The following is a 21,520-nucleotide window of genomic DNA, read 5'->3' as shown; positions in this document are numbered from 1 at the left end:
CCAGCAACAGTCCAACCTATAATAGTGGCAGTCGGTTCAGGCACCAGCAGTTCCGACGTCGAGATCTATGGCATGAGCGAGTCAGATTGCGACTGAAATTATCATGAGACGGCCCCTCTAATGCTCTGTCATATCCCCTACCACAGAACGTGCAGTGCATGTGTGCTTGCGCTGTGCCTTCCACGGTTTGTCCCCCCTACGTGTCATGTACACATTTCTATACAATATTACATGATAGTTTCATAAAGAACTTCATCCGTCATGGGTCTTAAAATAAACAAAATTCAGATTTTGTTGGGTACAGGGTTTCATGGTCAAGTACCGTATTGATGTTTCATACACTTTTCTGGATTTCGAGTTATTGTGCAATTCATCGTTCTCATTTGGAGTCAAACGGACTTGCAGTTTGTTGAGTACTGTTAAATCACTGATAGGGCGCGATCGTTATTCACGATAATTATATTAACGTCGCGTTGAACAGTATTTCAGTTCTATCACAGACATCATACAGGGTCATTTGTCACTTTATGTCTTACGCCAGGTGCCTATCAATAACAGGACGGTAAGACGTTGTTCTAAAATGTTGTTTACCTATTGACCGGAGTATGATCGACCCAACACAAGGAAACATATTCAACCCCATCACACTCGGATTTCCTGAAGCCAATCACCCAACCGAAAACGCCCTAGCGCTACGGCACGTGATATGAACACGCAAACAATCACGTGAGAGCTGTACTCTTGGATGATTCGAGCTTTGGAAGCTGAACCTTCAAGACGAAAACACAATGATGTCTCGCCTCGCCTTTACCGTTACCCTGGCCCTAGTGCTCTACTACCCCCGGGCCATGGCCCAGCGGCGTGAAGGAAAGAACTGCTGTCTCCCCCGGCAGTGGGAAGGTTTTCAGGGGGGAATCGGCGGCCTAGTGGCTGGCGGTGAGGGTCGGGCGATCCAGGTAAGTAAATCGGGTAATTCCGGTACTGTACGTCAGGTCTCGATTGCGGTTGATGTTTGAGTGAGTGAGTGAGTTGGGTTTAACGCCGCTTTTAACAGTATTCCAGTCATATCACGGCGTGTCAGCTTAATGTGGGAAGGAAAGCCCGAAGTGATGCAGGTCTCAGACGTTTACCACTTCGGTGAAACCCACGAGCACGGGCATGGTGCTGACAAACCTAGAAACATAATCGGGGCGAACGGTTGATGTTTGAAAAAATAAACAGGTGAAGCATTTATTATGCGATATGTGGATATCGATCCTTGTAGGTTTGAACATGATTTATAGCTGTTAGATGTACTAGTCAATATTCTGATGACTCCAGTTACTGTTATCAGGGGCCGACATTCGGGATTTGGAGGGGAGCCTTGGATTTTATCGAAAAAAATATATAAAAAAAATGCTTTTAGAAAATAATTATGTTTCATTCTCGTGAAAAAAAGAAGAAAATGTCCCAAAATACATAATTGCAAGATGTTTGGTTTCTTGTTTTTAATGTTTACGCTTTTTTATATTTGTTTGATATGTTTTTTTAAATATCTAGTTTTGCAACTTTAGCTGTAGTCATATACAGTCTCCTTGAGACATCCCAGATTGCGTGTGTATCTCATCCCTGATTGTGTATATATCTCACCCCTATGCCTGATTGTGTATATATCTCACCCCTATCCCTGATTGTGTATATATCTCACCCCTATCCCTGATTGTGTATATATCTCAACCCTATCCATGATTGTGTATATATCTCACCCCTATCCCTGATTATGTATATATCTCACCTCTATCCCTGATTATGTATATATCTCACCCCTATCCCTGATTATGTATATATCTCACCCCTATCCCTGATTGTGTATGTGTCTCACCCAATCCCTAGTATATCTCACCGGTTCATTCGCAGGACGACGACCCCCTGTGTCGTATGAAAACAAACTAGCAAAAAGTGAGGTCGTCGTCCTGCGAATATTTTAATCTGCCAATCTAGTTAAACAATGGGTATCGAGTGTTATTTTAACAACTCGAGCGAGTAAAATAGTGGAACTGGATTTGAAACGAACGAAAGAAAGACAATAAGGGTGGAATAATGATTTATTTACAAATAATTTGAATGTATATGTACAAGATGACGTACATATAAGATTCACAAAAGTCATGGGCAATTAAGACAGTTTGAGAAGATTAGAGAATGAGTCAGCAAAGAAAATTATGCTAACTTCATTCTGGATCAGTCTGGTCTTCAGTTGATCGATTCTGCGTTGTATATCACAGAACTTCTTCTTTTTTGGTGGGAGACGCTCGCCGGCCTGGTACTGTAGCAGATTACACTCTGTCTTCCGCTGTTCATCTCCTAGAAATCTTATCAGCTCAAAGATGTTGGGATGGGAATTTCAGTTGTCAATGACAAACGCTTCAGCGGGTCACTGCATTATATGTCGTTGTGGTTATTGCGACATACCTGTTCGATCACATGTCGCGTGCTAAGCGGATCTCGGATCAAGGTCACGAGCCGGTGTTATTGCTGGTCATTGTTGATTGTCTGCTCTGTAATGTCCTGGAATATTACGTGGCAGTTTGTTCTAGAAGACTTAAATAATCCGGTTTCGTTTTTCACGTGAAAATATATAATAATAGCGTTATGATATGGATGCACTGTTACCGTATTACATAGGCGTGAAGCACAGCCTCAGAGCTGATATGGGTTTACTGTTACCGTATTACATAGGCGTGAAGCACAGCCTCCAAGCTAATATGGATGCACTGTTACCGTATTACATAGGCTTGAAGCACTGCCTCCAAGCTAATATGGATGCACTGTTAACATATTACATAGGCGTGAAGCACTGCCCCCAAGCTAATATGGATGCACTGTTACCGTATTACATAGGCGTGCAGCACTGCCCCCAAGCTAATATGGATGCACTGTTAACATATTACATAGGCGTGAAGCACTGCCCCCAAGCTAATATGGATGCACTGTTACCGTATTACAAAAGCGTGAAGCAATGCCTCAGAGCTGATATGGGTGCACTGTTACCGTATTACATAGGCGTGAAGCACTGCCTCCAAGCTAATATGGATGCACGGTTACCGTATTACAAAAGCGTGAAGCAATGCCTCAGAGCTGATATGGGTGCACTGTTACCGTATTACATAGGCGTGAAGCACTGCCTCCAAGCTAATATTGATGCACTGTTACCGTATTACATAGGCGTGAAGCACAGCCTCCAAGCTAATATGGATGCACTGTTACCGTATTACATAGGTGTGAAGCGCTGCCTCAGAGCTGATATGGGTTGACTGACAAGTATTTTATTGATTCTGTTCTTGCCAGAAACCAAATTGTTGTCCATTCCGTGTTTTAAACTATCGGAGTTACAGCATCATTCATATTTATAACTAAACGTATATTACCTGCATTACTTCGACCTTCCCTCCCACATCAAGCTGACATGCCGTGATATTACTGAAATCCTGTTCCAAACTCAACTCACTCATTCACGCACGTACATACCTTCTGTTGCAGACTATATCCCGGATAGCCTTTGACGCCGAGAATCGTCGGGTATACGCCTACACCAACAGTACAATGGCCACGGGAGTCTCCTCCATGAAGATCATTCAAGACTACAATACCGTCAGGAACCTACCATATAATATTCTTCTTTTAAAAAAGACATCATTTGGAGATTAACCTTGAGTGTATCCGTATCATAAATAAGAAATAATAGGAATTGAAAACTGCATTATGGTTGCTAAAGTGATGCCCTATCTGAAAAATAATTTGAACAATATTTGTTTTAATTTTAATCTTTTAAAAAAAAATATGTAAAAAAATCGATTAGCATACTAGTGGTCCCGAAACAACATGTTGTAAAAAGAATAAATCTTCTTCGGCAGTTCTCCCGTTCAGAAAAAAAGTTTTATGTCCTTAAGCAATGATCTATTAAATATTTTGTGTCTATAAAAAAAACCTCCCCCACGCCCACTCAAAGAAGACTGTCGACTTCTCACCATGGTTTTATGGTGTCCACAGCCGTTATTTTGCTGGAATGTTGCTAAAAACGGCGTAAAACCTAACTCACTCACTCACTCACTCCGTTGCAGAATACGATGTTTGTTATTGATGTAATGAAGCGGACGTGCCAGAAGACCAAGAATACCCTGCCTTTCAACAACGGATGCATTCCTGGTAAGACAACTTCTGTCCTTCATCATATAGGTCATCGTATTCCAGGGGGCACGGGTGGCCCAGTCGTCTAGGGCGCCGCGATTCGCTGTGCAGAGTTGTCCCTTGGCCACGCCAGAAACCTACGATTGTGGTTTCGAATCCCGGTTCACCCCGATTATATTTCTAGGTTTGTCAGCACCATATCCGTAAACGTCTGAGACCTGCCTCACTTCGGGCCTTTCTCCAACATTAAGCTGACACGCCGCGATATGACTGGAATACTGTTAAAAGCGGCGTTAAACCCAACTCACTCACCCATCGTATTCCAATTGCGAATCATTGGATTGTCTGGCCCAGACATCGATAATTTACAAACCGCTGTCATATAGCTAGAATATTGATGAGTGCAGCGTTGAACAACAAACAAACACCCCTTCATCCTCTGCTTTATCACGTAAATAAGAGTGCAGCATTCAAGTAAGCAACCGATCCCCCTTAACGGGATCGCGTGGTCAGGCTTGCTGAATTAGTTGATGCATTGCATCGTATCGCAATTGCATATATCGATACTCGTGATGTCAACCACTGCATTGTCTGGCCCCCACTCGATTATTTACGTACATAACGTTACATATATGTCCAAAGGTTTAATTACACAAGAGCGGAAGGGTGAGGACCCACTATATATTTTTTTATAGTTTTGTGTTGTTGTTTGTTGCAGATGACGCTAAGCGTGTGTTTGACATGACCATCGGAGAGGGTAGTGAGACATTGCGGGCCAAGATCTTCTCAATGCGTCTCCAGCAGGCAAAGACTTTGTTGGACATCCAGTTTTCCGTCACCGAGAAACAGTGCGTACCTGTCGGCGAGAACTGGACCGGCTCAGTGAACGGCGGTGAGCTGCTTACACTATGTGTTTGTGCGTGTGTGTTGTGAGCAAGTGTGTGTGGGGGTGTGAATGTTTGCGTGTGTGCGCTAGCGTACGTGCGTGCTTGCTTGCTTGACATTGATTGTGTGTGTGACAAGTGTGTGTGTGTATGTCTGAGTGAGTGTGACAGTAATTGTGTGTGTGACTGAGTTAGTGTGTGGGTGTGACATTGATTGAGCATGTGCGTGTGTGACTAATTGATTGAGTGAGAGTGTGTCACTGAAATCCGAGGTGTCAGCTTGACCTCGAAGGAAAGCCTAAAATGATAATGAGTGGCTGAAGACCTAATTCTACCCCGGATCTTCACGGGTCAAATCCCTTAGTAGGGGTATGGTGCTGACAAAACTTGACAAGACTCATTATCGCTTGGGGGGGGGGGGGGATTGGATTGGATTCGAATCAATCGTATGAGGCGCTGCAATTCGATGTCCAGAGTTGCGTCCCTTGGCCATGCCAGAAATTTGTGAGTGTGGCTAAGAATCCCTTTTCGCATCCATTTTGTTTTAGGTTTGTCAGCACCACGCCCGTGCTCGTGGGTTTCACCAAAGAGGGTAACGTCTGAGACCTGTCTTCGGGCTTCTCCCTCATTAAACTGACACGCTGTGATATAACTGGAATACTGTTCAAAGCGGCGTGGGTTAAGATACTGGGCACCACTGACGCTACTCCAATGCTTCTGTCTATATATTTATACGCGACTGCTTGTGGTTGATTATAGCTTCATGGAACTGGCAAAATATGAACTTCTTTTTCTTTTCTTTGAAACAGTCAAGATGGTCATGTCGATGGGCTTCTTTGGCATCACCCCCGGGGTAAAAGACCCTTCTGTCTTCACTCCACCAAGTTTCTGTAAACAGGTAATGAATCCAACGGTCTTAGTTCTCATCTTGTTTCACTTCTTTGTATGAGACTAAACATATACAGTAAACTACTGTTATAACCGTAGTTTGTTACAAGCATATATCCAGAAAATATGCAGGAAATGGACGCGACCATGAACAGTTTGTTGTACACATGAACAGTTCGTTATAAGCGTGTTCGTTATAAACGTAGTTTACTATGTATATATTACGGACACGCTTATAACGAACTGGCGGACATGAAACTCTATGAAAACGCATATTCGCATTTTAATAATGTTTGCACACTGTTATCATGTACAATACTCTTTCACTCAATGTATGCACGGTATTCTATGTTTCAGAACACGACAAGCGAAGTGCCCGCCTTCCATCCAATCCTCAACTACAAGATATTAGGCGTGTAAAGCAGACGTCGGCCCTTTCGCCACAGCAACATAGAACTTTGATTGTCCAAACAATAATTCACTTCAAACTTTTAACCACATTAGAAATTAACATCAATGATAATGACACCTTGCTGTCTGATTTCCAGCTCTTGTAAAACCACTTTGTCTGTAACGTCATTATGATGACATTGTGACGTCATACATATTCTTGACGTCAATAACCTTACTAAGAATTGTCTGTTTACTCTTTATCTTGGTACTAAGACTCCGACAGCAGGCGACGGAGTTAATGCCACTCGAGACTAACATTCGTGACCAACTCGTGTTATTCCGGGACAAGCCGAATAGCGACTCGTGCCCCTCTCGTGGCCATTTGTGCGACTGGGCTCCGTCTAAACGCAAAGGGGCACAGCTAAAAGAATTGTAAACTTGTGGCGTTATATTAATGATTCACGTATTTTCCCCATGTATCATTAATATTCCAGATGCTATTCAAAAGGCATCGGGACACATTATTATGCAGTACGGTTGAACACATTTAACTCTATCTTCGGTATATTTTAAAATGTAAACTCAAAAATTATTCCTGAGGGATTCTTTGACCTAAGTACTTAAAGTTATACGTGCACTCTGATTGGTTTGTCGTATTTTTACATTCATCGATCGGGGCACGCGTCTTCTTGCCGGTAACGGAGATGGGCGAGTGGTGACGAATGTTTATGAGGCTTGACGGAAATAGATGAACGTTTATTGCTGTGAAACACCAAGTTGTCTCCCCTGTTATTGTCTGTGTATTCTTTCCTCGTATTTTGCTTTTTGAATCACGTCGGTTGAACGCGTTGTTCCGCGTACGTTTGTATTGACACTTGGTATGACTGTAGTGCACACGGATAAGATATTCCAATTTTTCTTTTACCATAAAACATAACATAACTCAATTTAAGACGAATTTGGGAACTTAGGTAAAATCGAGTGTTTTTTAACTTTTTTTGATAAGCATATATTCCCAACATTTAGGAATCTCTGAAAAGCCTCCACGATACTAAATATGAATTTTTATGACATATTTCTACTTTCAAGTATGACCATTCATTCCACGTTTTTCTTTTGTACTTTATAATGAGTGATATGTTTCAGAGAAAAATTAAAAAATATATTTTCTTATGACATTGTGATTCTTTTCTGTTCAAATTATGGAATCTCGCTGATTCAGTGATGATATATGTGTATCCCCATTAATGTTATGGAGTCTGACTGATAAGGAATGCTCACCTTTGGCGCTGCAACCAGTGTATTTGTCAGTGGTCGAACGTATATACCAACCCGTGAGGATTGGGGCCAATATTACAGCTGTATCAGGGGCGGTCGGGTAGCCTAGTGGTTAAAGCATTCGCTCGTCACGCCGAAGACCCGGGTTCGATTCCCGACATGGGTACAATGTGTGAAGCCCATTTCTGGTGTCCCCCGCCGTGATATTGCTGGAATATTGGTAAAAGCGGCGTAAAACCATACTCACTCACTCACTCACTCACTCCAGCTGTATAAGGGCGGTATGTAAGTCATCCGGTCTGGACCAGACAATCCAGTAATTAACATCTTCAGCATCGTTCCACGCAAGTGGGATATACGATGACATGACCATCAGTGTCAGCGAGTCCGACCACCCAATCCCGTTAGTCGCCATGTGTTGCTGAAGACGGATGGACTGGCGTGTGGGTGGATAATCTGTAGGATTTACGTGTGTATGCATTTACGCGTTCAGTACATTGTTCCCGTGTGTAAGTGCATGTGTAATTGTAAGCATGCACATGCATACGTGTGAATCTGAGTGTACGCATTAGACTAACATTTGGTCACAGAAATATAGTTATCATATTTGAAAATATATATCTACGAATAAAAACAAGGCAAAAGTTAGCAGGGACCACTGACACCCCCGACCACATGAAAAAAAGCAATATCTTAGAAAATCCGCTGTCGGAAATCAAACTTTGCACTGCACCTCATATTGGTATCGAAACTGGAATCCCAATTGGAAAAGGATCCATGAAGTAGTGTTCAAGTTAAAAGTCGCACAAATGTTGAATTCAAAAAGTTGAAAACATGAAAAATATATATTTTTCAGAAAATACACTTATCAAAATCAAACTTAGGACTACATCTTTTCTATTAGTATAGGGGCGGTCGGGTAGCCTAGTGGTTAAAGCGTTCACTCCTCACGCCGAAAACCCGGGTTCGATTCCCGACATGGGTACAATGTGTGAAGCCCAATTCTCGTGTCCCCCGCCGTTATACTGCTGGAATATTGCTAAAAGCGGCGTAAAACCATACTCGCTCACTTACTCACTCTAGAGACACGAGGGTGAGATCCTATTTATCATCCAACATCATTCTTCCAAATTCTACAGTTTATAAACAATAATAAGCAGGGTCTTGAGTATAGATAGTAGAGATGGTGATATCGTTTGATTGTGACCGACCTCCTGTGGAAGCAATTTAGGGATGATATTTGTGCAATGACATACATTGAATCACTCATCTCATATAGTGGAGCGGATAAGGCGAAAATTGTGCACTTCGGGTTAAAAGCACCAAACTTTGCACTGTTATACTGAACCATTCCAAATATTTCTGGATATGGATCCTGAGCAACAGCGCCCCCTGGTGTTGGCGAATCCAAGATGGCCCCATATATGGGTGAACGCTCTGATGAAATCAATTTATACTTAATATATATGGGGCGGTCGGGTAGCCCAGTGGTTAAAGCGTTCGCCAAGGTTCGATTCCCGACATGGGTACAATGTGTGAAGCCATTTTCTGGTGTCCCCCGCCGTGATATTGCTGGGATATTGCTAAAAGCGGCTTTAAACCAAACTCACTCACTCACTCACTTATACTTAATATATCATACTTATCTGGACACCAGTGGAATATTTACCTTTGACGCTGCCGTCAGTGGCGTCCAGCATGTACACGTTCCCATCCCCTGCGTTGTCTTGGATGGCGTACAAAATGCCCGGATGGCGTCTGCTCGCTGCGAGACCGGATATCATGTTGAGATGTCCAGGGAGTCCCGCAGCTGTTTGATATCGATAAACTATGTGTATGTTGTTAAATGCATTAAAACAGCAAACAGAATCAACTGAAATTGTACAATTAGACCCAAACGTCATAAATTTCGAATATCGAAACTGATTCCATTGAATGTAAAATGTAAAATAATGATGAACATTATATGAATGGGTCGTTGAAATCAGTGATGACACCAGGTGTTCGCTGAAAAGGATACGCAGGTTCTGCTGTAAATGTAACACCTGCCAATCCCACAATTTGCACGTGCCTTTGTTTAAAAAGCTGTGAAATCGCTACGTGAAGCGTGGGATAGGATGACGTGTGATATCTATGCCGGTTTATAGTGCTAGCCCATTGAGATACCATGCCGCAGTTTAACATGAATACCCCACTCAGACACAGTATACTAACTCCGAGCCAACCAATCCTTGTTTTAGCCCCTTAATGCCGAGGGCCGAGCGTCACGGGTCCAGACGAAAAGGCGTATTTTGGGTACGATAGAGGGCTGGGGGCCATCAATATCCCAGGTTGACAAAGAATAAATAATATTTGGCATCTCAAAAGTTGTATGATCAGTGTTACAACGTTCAAGGCCTCACTCAATCAATCAATCAATCAATCAGTTTATTCGGTAATAAGGCCTCAGGCCCACGTACATATATATACAAATTAGTTTCACATCAAGTGCTGCATGAAATAATATTTACAGGTAAGAAGAACGAAGACAGATAACATTTTTTACATAATTGGCTAAGTACTCAAGGCGGTTTACATCAGAAGAGTTTAACATTCTAACCAGTGTGTCTTTACGATTATTACCAGTAATGAAGTCTAAATATGGGAAATATTTTGAGCGAATTTCTTCATAAATAGGGCACACAAGAATTAAATGAATTTCATTTTCAACTGCCCTTAACTTGCACAATGGACAAAACCGGAGTGTCTTATCGATGCCATTCCTCCTTCCTGTGTTATGCATAATTCCCAGTTCTCCAATACGTAAAAGGGTAAGCATACGTCGCTTTTCTTTTGATAATACATTTAATAGATACGGTTCAAGTGATAATGATGTCTTAAATAATGAATACAGTTCTAATTTCGAGCATCCAGACAATTCAGAAAACCATGTTTGTGCATGACAGTCCTTAACCCTCAGTATAAACTCACTTATAAAATATTCAGGATCACCAGCACCTTGAAATTCCCACACATGTCCGAAGACATGAGAATATAACATATTCTTAATAGCCGAAACCCATGTATTCCTACCAACGGCATCAAACCTAACTAACATATCGTAAACCCGTTTTGGAAATCTCTCTTGAGACATATTAAGAAGCTTAAACCAGTATCTTAAACATCTTGTGTAAGAATCAATATAAATACCATATCGACCACACTCTCCGAGCACTGCAATATTTGTAGATTTGGAACCCATACCCAAAACAAATTTACGAAACTTTGCTTGGAAACGTTCGAGAAACAACCATTTATGAACCCCCAAATCTCTGAACCATATAAAATAATAGGTTTAATCTGAGAGTCGAACATTTTAAACAGCACTTTGGGAGCGATATTTCGAAGTTTATAACTAAGCTGTTTTATAGGAATTACAGCTTTACTTGCTTTCAAAACTAATGTCTGAACTGTTTTCGACCAACACAGCCTGTTTGAAAATATAATACCCAAATAACTGTAATATGTAGAAACCTTGACAGGCATACGCCCCAGTTTCCATTTCTCGTAGTTCCTTAACTTACCACCATTACGAAAAACTAAGATATCAGTTTTAGCCATGTTAACTTTTAGACCCCACTTGTTACATAATTTATGTAAAACATCAATCTTCTTCTGTAGTTCAAGAATTGAATCTGCAAAAATACACAAGTCATCCGCATATAAGAGAAGAACCAATTCCAGTAAATCCTCGTGTACAAATATCCCCCTACCACCACACTGCTGGATGTCCTCTTCCAACTGGTTTATGAATAACGAAAACAAAAGAGGACTTAAAACGCACCCTTGTCGCACACCACTGAGACTGTTAAAATAATCTGAGATGCTACACTTTGAAATTTTAACACAAGCGAGAGTTTTAGAATAAATGTCCTGTATGATAGTAAATAGTTTCCCATGAATTCCTTTTGAATGGAGAACAAACCAAAGAGTCGAAAGCTTTCTGAAAGTCTATGAACATACAGTAAAATCTTCCTTTTAACTTAGACAAATATTTCTGCACTAATGATTGAAGAATAAACATGTTATCCACTGTGGAATATCCTTTTCGGAAGCCAGCCTGACATTCCGGGAGCTTATCATATAACTTAACAAAATTCTTTAATCTATTATTCAAAACCTGGGTAAAAATCTTACCACAAATATCCATCAAGGAAATGCCTCTATAATTGTTAACAACATGAACATTACCTTTCTTATGGAGAGGGAAGATAATACTTTTAGACCATTGATCTGGAAAACTACCTCTGCATAGAATGTTGTTAAAAAGAACTAGAAGATGTGGAATTAAAACATCACTGCCATACTTTATCATCTCTGGTAAAATACCATCAGGACCAGCTGCTTTACCATATTTGAGGGAATCTATGGCTTCTGAAACCTCTTTAGCCGTTATATCTTGATTTAACAAACTGTCAACACCCTCATCGTTACACACATGACAATTCTTACTATTTACTGGATGCTCTGTAATAATAGCTTTGCAGAACGCAACAAAATCCACATCAGTTACATTATCAGTAATATTCAAAACAGTTTTAAAGCAATCAATCCACTGAGAAACACCAATACTGGGTGCTGTTACGGGTGGCTTCCGTAGATGAAATTTCAGTTCGGACCAAAATGTTTTTGAATTTCTCTTATCATTACAGGAGTTAAGAATATTTACAATAGCAGACTCTTCAAATACATCCTTTTTTTGCCGGCATATTTCTCTGAATCTATTGCGGACTACATGAAAGTTCTTTAAAGTATCTATATCTCCACTAATTCTAAACATGTCTAACTGTTTGTATTTGTAGCGTTTCATATTTTCACATTCTGTATCAAACCACGGCGAAGAAGCACACCTGCTAATGATAGTGTTACGACTGTTGCTACAGCCATACCACTGTCCTTAGCACACTCTTGAATTACAGATGTCAAATGTTCAGCTTTTTGAGAAGATGTAGAACACTGAGATATATCTCCAACTGGCATCTCAAGTAATCTGTCTTTCAAAGATACACAAAAAAGTTCAACGTTCTGAGAGCGCCATATATATTTCGGTATTGAAACACTTTTTTCTATTTGATCTGCAGGTTTTATCACATTAGGTCTACACTTAAGACTACAAGTAACTGGGAAATGGTCTGATTCAGTACGTGTCTGAACAGTAAAGTCTGATAATGAATAAAATAAATCAGTTGAAGCAACAATATAGTCGACAACGCTGGCCCCAGTGTTTGCAAAACACGTGAATGATCCATATGCATCGCTGGTAAAACGCCCATTTAGAAAGTGAATCCCGCATGTGCAACAGAAAGCGATAAGCTGTTTTCCAAAGTCATTACCCGTCACTCGATTTCCTTAGAATTGAGAAGACGTCACTTTCATAGTTTATGTCACGTAAACATGGAATGTAATCAATATCGTCATCACATAATATATAGTCAGGTAGTAAACCAATGCGTGCGTTAAAGTCTCCTGCCATCATAACATGAACGTCTGGGTAATCTCTTAGCATTTCTAGTAAACACTACTCTTAATAATCAATACCTTTGAGTCCTCGGGTATCTTTCACCAAAGAGCTATTATCAGGGTGAATGTAAACAAAGCACACAAGAATATCCTTCTGAACATCAATGAAACTTGAATCTAACACAAGAAATATTCAGTCACTAAATGAAGTGTTCACGTGTTTTATCACATTAGTTAATGTTTTCCTCACTAAGACAGCCACGCCGCCTCTATTGTTGTAGAGTCATGTCATTTGATGTACTTCGTGAGGTAAGACCCATCTTATTACAATAAAGGTCTTGATTATCCATCAGATCGTCTAGCCTGGGAGCCGCCATTTTGATTGAAGCAAATGCAAGTCATATGAGATATGGAATCTGGTCAATACAAGGGACATCGAAGGGACATAACTCGTAATCGCCACTGGTGGCTCTACGATCGAGCCCAGAAATTCCAGCCTAGTTCGACTTTTACAGTCAGTTAATTAACTCTCATGCCTCGGTAATGTGTTGACTCTGCAGCGTTACATACAGTGCTGACCCCTGAAGATCCGGGGTAGAATAGGTCTTCAGCAACCAATGCTTGCCGTAATAGGCGACTATGCTTGTCGTAAGAGGCGACTAACGGGATCGGGTGGTCAGGCTCGCTGACTTGGTTGAAACATGTCATCGATCTCAATTGCGTGGATCGATGCACATGATATCGAACACTGGATTGTCTGGTCCAGACTCGATTATTTACAGACCGCCGTCATACAGCTGGAATATGTCTGAGTGCGGCGTAAAACAACAAACCAACAAACAAACCAACATACAGTGCTGGTAAACACATTTATGGAGTCATCAAAATTATCTTAAGCTTTGTCAAAACACAAGAGCAGGGCGTCTGATATTTCTGTTGAAAAAAGTTTGTCTCCTAATTCGGACACCCTGTCCCTGTCCCACATATATCTGAAGATGCACATACTCAATATAGTCAATAGATTTAGCGAGCCTTGGCGAGCTAAATACATAGTGTTTATCCTTAATACCATTGGCAAACACACAAGCGTGGTAACCTCGAGCTGCTTATCATATAATTTCATTCTTCGCTTCTGTCATCGAAAACTATCTTCCCATCTTTCACAAACATTACCTTAACATTGCAAGTTTTCCTAGAATGTGCGCATTAATATATATTACGTCAGAAGGTAAGTGACATGTTCGTCGGACAGTGACAACAGTCAATATTGAAACCATCTGAAAAATGTTTCTTATACAGTAACGTAACTACATATAGGCAAAACGACAATTGACTACACACATTTGTTCATACTTACCTTTCGCGGCAATACACCGGACTGCTCGTTAGAGTCACTTCCCTTTATCAAAGGGAAGTTACTCTACCCTAGTCTATGACACGTCACGTTTGTTTGGAGTCTGCCTGTCCTGTCATAACGTTACGAAGTGCAGTCAGATGTACACACCGCGACAAAACGGAAACAAGGTAACAATTCTTACATATTTCCGGCAAAACCAACTATTTTAATTTTGGGGAAAAGGTTCCAAGCCGCAAATATATTGAAAGTGATCCTGCTACTGGCCCCAAGCTAGTGTCCTCGCAAAAGTGTTTCGCAATTTATATCTCCAAAGTTGCCAAAACTTGTAAAATGCCTTAGCTACGCCACAGTCAGACTCTGTTAGTATATCAGACTATTCTTTTGATAACGATACCAATTATCACAGTTGTTTATCCAGATTCCCGATGGTTAATTCTGACCCGATCGCCGAATGACAAGGGCGACGCCATGTTTGTTTGTAAACACTGAAAGTAGTCCCTACTTGACCTTTGATATTTGCATCTCTATCCGCATATGACCCAAACAGATATCGTTTTTATCCGTTGGCTTTATCCTGCGGACAAACCTACCCATTATATGATAAACATATTTTATCCTTATTTAAGCAAAGCGTAAAGGATGTCGAATTTCATCAGTTGAGACATCACTTAAAATTAACTCCAAATTACCAAGATATTCTACAAACATAGAGAGATGTACGTAACTGGTTTTTATCATCCAAAACTGGCTCTCACATGAGATATCGCTTGGATGAGATCAAGTGATATCTACAAGGTAGACCTGCATCACTTCGGGCTTTCCTCCCACATTAAGCTGACACGCCGCGATATAACAGGAATACTGTTAAAAGCGGCGTTAAACCCGACTCACTAAGTCACTCATAACAGGCTGAAGAACACCCACAATTGAAAGGTTGTGTTGCAATACCCACTAGTCATAACAGCTTAACAAGTCATATGAAAACATCGGGTGTTCTTTAATTTCATTTGAGTAGTATATTACCAGATTTGGCTATGATTGTGTTAAAATAGGTAATTTCTTACCTGTGTGTCTGTCGTTTACAGAAAAAATGGGTATGCAGACTCGATTTCATAATAAGCCATCCTTAGCTTTTTTTTGGCTTTTTTTTTAAAAAATCTGTTAGAAATCATAAAAAATTGTGTATGCTTTCAAGGTTTCTGTGGCGTAGTAGGTAGAGCATCTGCCCGGAGAACGGCAGGTTGATGGTTCGATCCCCGGTCGCGTTACACCAAAAGATGTAACAGATGTTACGTGTTTCCCTACCTTGGGCTCGGCGTGAAAATAGGATTGTCGGATCGGAGTCAATATACTGATGCACATCGCGAAGTGCATCAAATCACGTGAGCATGTTGATCAAAAAGATGAAAAGACTTGGAAACTATCTGTTGACAACGAGTTGGTGGTCCACATGCTTTGCAAATCCTGCAATCGACCGAAATCTGCACGACAGTTTACTTACCGGATTTCGATTTCGTTGCGCGATTTTGATTGGACTATGCATAGACTCGTTAGTCCAGCCAAAGTGTAACTCCATAATGCCAGTCTAGTTCGGCAAGTGTGGAAACTGGACTTTATTTGTCAGTTAACTCCCTTGCCTCTGGAAGATGAGGCTCGTTTGAACGAGAGGATATATTTATCGGACTTGGTGGAAAATGTCTAGACTTCGAATCAAATCATGTGAAACAATAGTCATCGGACGTTGCTTAAAATCCGAGAAATGATTTTTAAGGCTTATGGAAAACTGTGAAAATGCAACTTTTCGTTGGAGCCTTCTCCTTCTGTGTAGAAGCCATGTCCATCGGCCGACCATGCAATAGCTTCACCTCGATGCTCGGGGTGGTACCCATGAATAGCCTTTCCCGGATGAGTCAGCGCTTTCTTCACGTTCATATCGGGCATAGACCATACATAGACGTGGTCTAATGTCTTTATCAAGAGTTGTTTCCCATCTGGTGAGATATCTGCCGCTAGAGGGCCTTTGTTGGCGGTGGTGATGGGCAAGGTCAGAACAGTCTTCACTGCAGTCTGACTTCCGCTGGTCCATCCGCTCGAGGGCAGTTGTCCGAGAGTACTTCCGGTTCCGGTTGCCTCAGAAAGGATGTATACGTTTCCTGCAGCATCAACCATAAGCGATTCGGACATGGGATGATTCCATCTGAAGTAACGAGAAAATAGAATGTAACGAAACACTTATTTTCAATCACTTCTTGGACTGTTGTGTTCGGAGTAAGTATATTGTGTGTGAGTTGGGTATTCCTGTTAAACTGTGGGATGGTATGTCAATGGTGGGCTAGCACTATAAAAGTTGCCTGAATCCCGGTTTGCCCCGATCGTGTTTACTGTCAGCACCATACCCTTGGTCATGGGTTTCACAAAAGTGGAGACCGCCTCCGTGGTCTAGTGGTAGAACGTCCGATCCCCGGCTGCGTCATAGCAAAAGACGTTAAAAGATGGTACTTGTTGTTACCCTGTCTGGCGCTCTGCATTAAGGGGCTAAAACAAGGACTGCTCGGCTCGGAGTCAATATAGTGTGTCTGAGTTGGGTATTCATGTTAAACTGAGGCATGGTATCTCAGTGGGCTAGCACTATAAATCGGCATCAGTCCGGTCTAGTCCAAGCAGCCACACACACAGGTGCATGCACTTCGCTATATAAGTGCAATAATCTTGGACGCGACGTTAAACCCAATTTCACCTCACCTCACCTCACCAAAGTGGTAAAAGTTTTGAGACCTGCATCACTTCGGGCTTTCCTCCAGTATTAAGTTCACACCCCGTGAAATAACTGGAATACTGTTCAAAGCGGCTCACTCACTCACTCACTCACAAAAGCCTTACGTGTAGTGGTATTTGCCGGTGAGCGGAATGTCTTGGGTGAAGGTATAGTCCGGTTCTTTCACTCTGTAGACCACGTTGCTGGACTTATGTTTGGTGTTCCCCGAGTCGGCAACGTAGATGCAGCTGTCGCCGTCGGGACAGGGACCTACAGCAATGTCTTCCCAGTCAGTTTCTTCGCCATGCTGGACTATCAACACTCCTGTAACAGAACATTTTCGATTAGCCAGTATAATTATTGTTTTATTATCATACAATTCCGGCAGATGAAAGTATACACTTGAAAAATGGATTACAAACGTTATCGAAACGTTACTAGGCTGAAAACAGTCGCCGAATCACAACATAGGTAAAGTCCTTGACACAACTAGGACATCAAAAATACATCACCATCGAATAAATATTTCTTGTTTGTTTCATTTTTAGTCACCATCAAACAAATTTACTTTCTTTTGTCCGGCAGTTAGGGTAAGGGTTTGGGTTAGGGTTAGGGTTTAGGTTAGGTTAGGTTAGGTTAGGTTAGGTTAGGTTAGGTTAGGTTAGGTTAGGTTAGGGTTAAATGAACTCTAACCCTAACCCTAACCAGTTTAAATACTCGGACCGATTCGCTTACAGGGTTAGGGCTAGGGTTAGGTTGGGGTTAGGGTTAGGCAGGGTTAGGGGTTCGGGGTTAGGGGTTAGGGTTAACTGAACCCTAACACTAACCCTAATCAGTTTAAATACTCGGACCGATTCGCTTACAACTGCATTGTTTTGGGTGGGTTGATGGGTGGGTGTTGAGCTAAGGCCCGTTTTGGATTCAATGTACCATGTGTGATGCCATTTTGTTATGTCCGCCCTGCTGTTGAATAAAAGGTGGCGTCAATTCTACATGCTCATGTATTGTAGTGTCAGAATGGGTAAGGGCAATATCCATCGAGATTTGATAGCATGTGGTTCTGTCTGTCCTTGCACCAGCTTTTGGAGTGAGTGAGTGAGTGAGTATGGTTTTACGCCGCTTTTAGCAATATTCCAGCAAATCACGGCGGGGGACACCAGAAATGGGCTTCACACATTGTACCCATGTCGGGAATCGAACCCGGGTCTTCTGCATGACGAGCGAACCTATAACCTAGGCTACCCGACCGCCCCACCAGCTTTTGGAACTGTTTAATGATAATATATAGAGAATCTCATCCGTGTATCTGCTGGTGTGAAATACAGTAAACTACGATTATAACGAACTCGAAGGGACTACTAATTTTGGTTCGTAATAACCGTAGTTCGTTATAAGCACATATACAGCATTTATACAACACATGGTAGGTACTAAAAAATAAGTTCGTTTTAAGCGTGTTCGTTATAAACGTAGTTTACTGTATATCAATTCTACCCAAGGAGTTTTATACTTTCAACGACTCGTGTTAGTATATTTGACCTCTAGAGACACGAGGTGCGGTCGGGTAGCCTAGTGGTTAAAACGTTCGCTCGTCACGCCGAAGACCCGGGTTCGATTCTGTGGAAGCAATTTAGGGATGATATTTGAGCAATGACATACATTGAATCAAGCATTTCATATAGTAGGGCGGATAAGGCGAAAATTGTGCACTTTGGGTTAAAAGCACCAAACTTTGGACTGTGACACTGAACCATTTCGAATATTTCTGGATATGGATCCTGATCAACAGCGCCCCCTGGTGTTGGCGAATCCAAGATGGCGGCATATATGGGTGAACGCTCTGATGAAATCAATTTATACTTAATATATATGGGGCGGTCGGGTAGCCCAGTGGTTAAAGCGTTCGCCAAGGTTCGATTCCCGACATGGGCACAATGTGTGAAGCCACTTTCTGGTGTTTTTTTGCTAAAAGCGGCTTAAAACCAAACTCACTCACTCACTCACTTATACTTAATATATCATACTTATCTGGACACCAGTGGAATATTTACCTTTGACGCTGCCGTCAGTGGCGTCCAGTATGTACACGTTCCCATCCCCTGCGTTGTCTTGGATGGCGTACAAAATGCCCGGATGGCGTCTGCTCGCTGCGAGACCGGATATCATGTTGAGATGTCCAGGGAGTCCCGCAGCTGTTTGATATCGATTGTATGTGTATGTTGTTAAATGCATTAAAACAGCAAACAGAATCAACTGAAATTGTACAATTAGACCCAAACGTCATAAATTTCGAATATCGAAACAGATTCCATTGAGTGTAAAATAGTGGTGAACATTATATGATTTGTTTGTTTGCTTGTTGTTTAACGCCGCACTCAGTAATATTCCAGCTATATGACGGCGGTCTGTAAATAATCGAGTCAGCTTTGTGGCTGCTTGTACCAGCCGGGGCCGGTTTATAGTGCTAGCCCATTGAGATACCATGCCGCAGGTTGGGTTCACGGATATATTAAGTTATAAAGTTGAGTGACGACATTGATATATGATATCAAAAAAGCTCTTCAGAAGAAACAGCAGCTTTTGAAAAAACAAAACTGCACCCCCAGCACCCAACTCCCAACACCCAACCCCTAACTTCCACTACAACATATCCAAAATATTGTACGTACAAGTCATGCTTGTGTTAGACACTTCAGTTAAAGGTCAGTTAAAGTTGTATTGTTGATTTTCTCCATTCTTGCTTCAATGCAGTATTTATGATCCGATTGAACAGGCCTGACACAAGTGGACGCCTTCGGCTGTCTAAGACTGACCTGACACAAGAGACAAGCTAGTGTGTGTGTGTGTGTGTCTGTGTGTGTGTGTCTGTGTGTGTGTGTGTGTGTGTGTGTGTGTGTGTGTGTGTGTGTGTGTGTGTGTGTGTGTGTGTGTGTGTGTGTGTGTGTGTGTGTGTGTGAAATCGAATAGGCGACACAGACAAAGAAAAAACAGTTAAGAAAGTGACCTGTGTCAAATCGAATTTGGGTCGTACACGTTTACAACTAGGTAACATCCACGAGCACGGACATGGCGGTGACTAACTAAGAAACAAATCAGAGAAATCCGGGATTCGAACGAAGGATCCTGGGATCTAAGCGCTCTAAGGGAAGAAAAACTACACAGCGAATCCACCCGCTCCTAAGTCGCCCATAACAGAACTTACCTGCGTACGACAACGCGACACACGCGGTTAAAAAAAACAACAAGCATGGCTATGGACACGAAATACTGTTAGAAAATGAAAAAACCGACGGAAGACGATACAGACAGGTTCGAGTGAAGAGCAAAGTCGTGAATGTTGCCAGGTGTTGACCTTTATCTCTGGGAATGTTGTACTTTTACTGTGGAATGACAGTCTACATAAACCGTTATCAGGTCGTATTGACCTAGTTTTTAACATATTGTTTAGTGGTTCAATGGAAAACAACACCGATTTTTTTCAGTTATTTTAAAATTTCGACAAATATTATTTGTACATATGTGTAGATACTGTAATACAGTAATCAATGACACGTGTAACTGCTTACACCATTGATTGATATGTGTAACTCCCTACACCTGTAATCAATGACACGTGTAACTGCTTAAACCATTGATCGATATGCGTAACTGCTTACACCATTGATCGATATGTGTAACTGCTTACACCATTGATTGATATGTGTAACTCCCTACACCTGTAATCAATGACACGTGTAACTGCTTACACCATTGATTGATATGTGTAACTCCCTACACCTGTAATCAATGACACGTGTAACTGCTTACACCATTGATCGATATGTGTAACTGCTTACACCATTGATCGATATGTGTAACTGCTTACACCATTGATCGATATGTGTACCTGCTTACACCATTGATCGATATGTGTAACTGCTTACACCATTGATTGATATGTGTAACTGCTTACACCATTGATCGATATGTGTAACTGCTTACACCATTGATTGATATGTGTAACTCCCTACACCTGTAATCACTGATATGTGTAACTGCTTACACCATTGATTGATATGTGTAACTCCCTACACCTGTAATCACTGATATGTGTAACTGCTTACACCATTGATTGATATGTGTAACTCCCTACACCTGTAATCACTGATATGTGTAACTACTTACACCATTGATTGATATGTGTAACTCCCTACACCTGTAATCACTGATATGTGTAACTGATTACACCATTGATTGATATGTGTAACTCCCTACACCTGTAATCACTGATATGTGTAACTGCTTACACCATTGATTGAT

General features: G+C 41.5%; 2 protein-coding genes across 3 annotated transcripts; one reads left to right on the top strand and one right to left on the bottom strand.

The window, feature by feature from the left end:
• Positions 1–711: 711 nt before the first annotated feature.
• LOC139461187 (mammalian ependymin-related protein 1-like) lies at positions 712–7,505 on the top strand. The gene is made up of 6 exons (XM_071242781.1): positions 712–956; positions 3,520–3,630; positions 4,101–4,185; positions 4,886–5,059; positions 5,861–5,949; positions 6,297–7,505. The coding sequence occupies exons 1-6, from the start codon at positions 789–791 to the stop codon at positions 6,357–6,359; spliced, it is 690 nt and encodes a 229-aa protein (XP_071098882.1). The 5' UTR covers positions 712–788; the 3' UTR covers positions 6,360–7,505.
• Positions 7,506–16,061: 8,556 nt separating this feature from the next.
• On the bottom strand, positions 16,062–20,556 carry LOC139461183 (uncharacterized). Of its 2 annotated transcripts, XM_071242778.1 has the most exons (4): positions 20,529–20,556; positions 19,273–19,413; positions 17,347–17,545; positions 16,062–16,663 (listed from the first exon to the last, which is right to left on the bottom strand). In XM_071242778.1, exons 2-4 carry the CDS (start codon positions 19,385–19,387, stop codon positions 16,240–16,242), a joined length of 738 nt encoding a protein of 245 aa, XP_071098879.1. In that variant the 5' UTR covers positions 19,388–19,413; positions 20,529–20,556; the 3' UTR covers positions 16,062–16,239. The 2 variants fall into 2 exon arrangements, with proteins under 2 accessions (XP_071098879.1, XP_071098878.1); XM_071242777.1 differs by lacking the exon at positions 20,529–20,556.
• Between the last annotated feature and the right edge of the window lie 964 nt (positions 20,557–21,520).

Source organism: Haliotis cracherodii, unplaced genomic scaffold (genome assembly GCF_022045235.1).
Source record: "Haliotis cracherodii isolate W230 unplaced genomic scaffold, xgHalCrac1.p SCAF_14, whole genome shotgun sequence".
Lineage (NCBI taxonomy): Eukaryota > Metazoa > Mollusca > Gastropoda > Lepetellida > Haliotidae > Haliotis > Haliotis cracherodii.
This window is presented reverse-complemented; position numbering and strand designations above follow the sequence as displayed.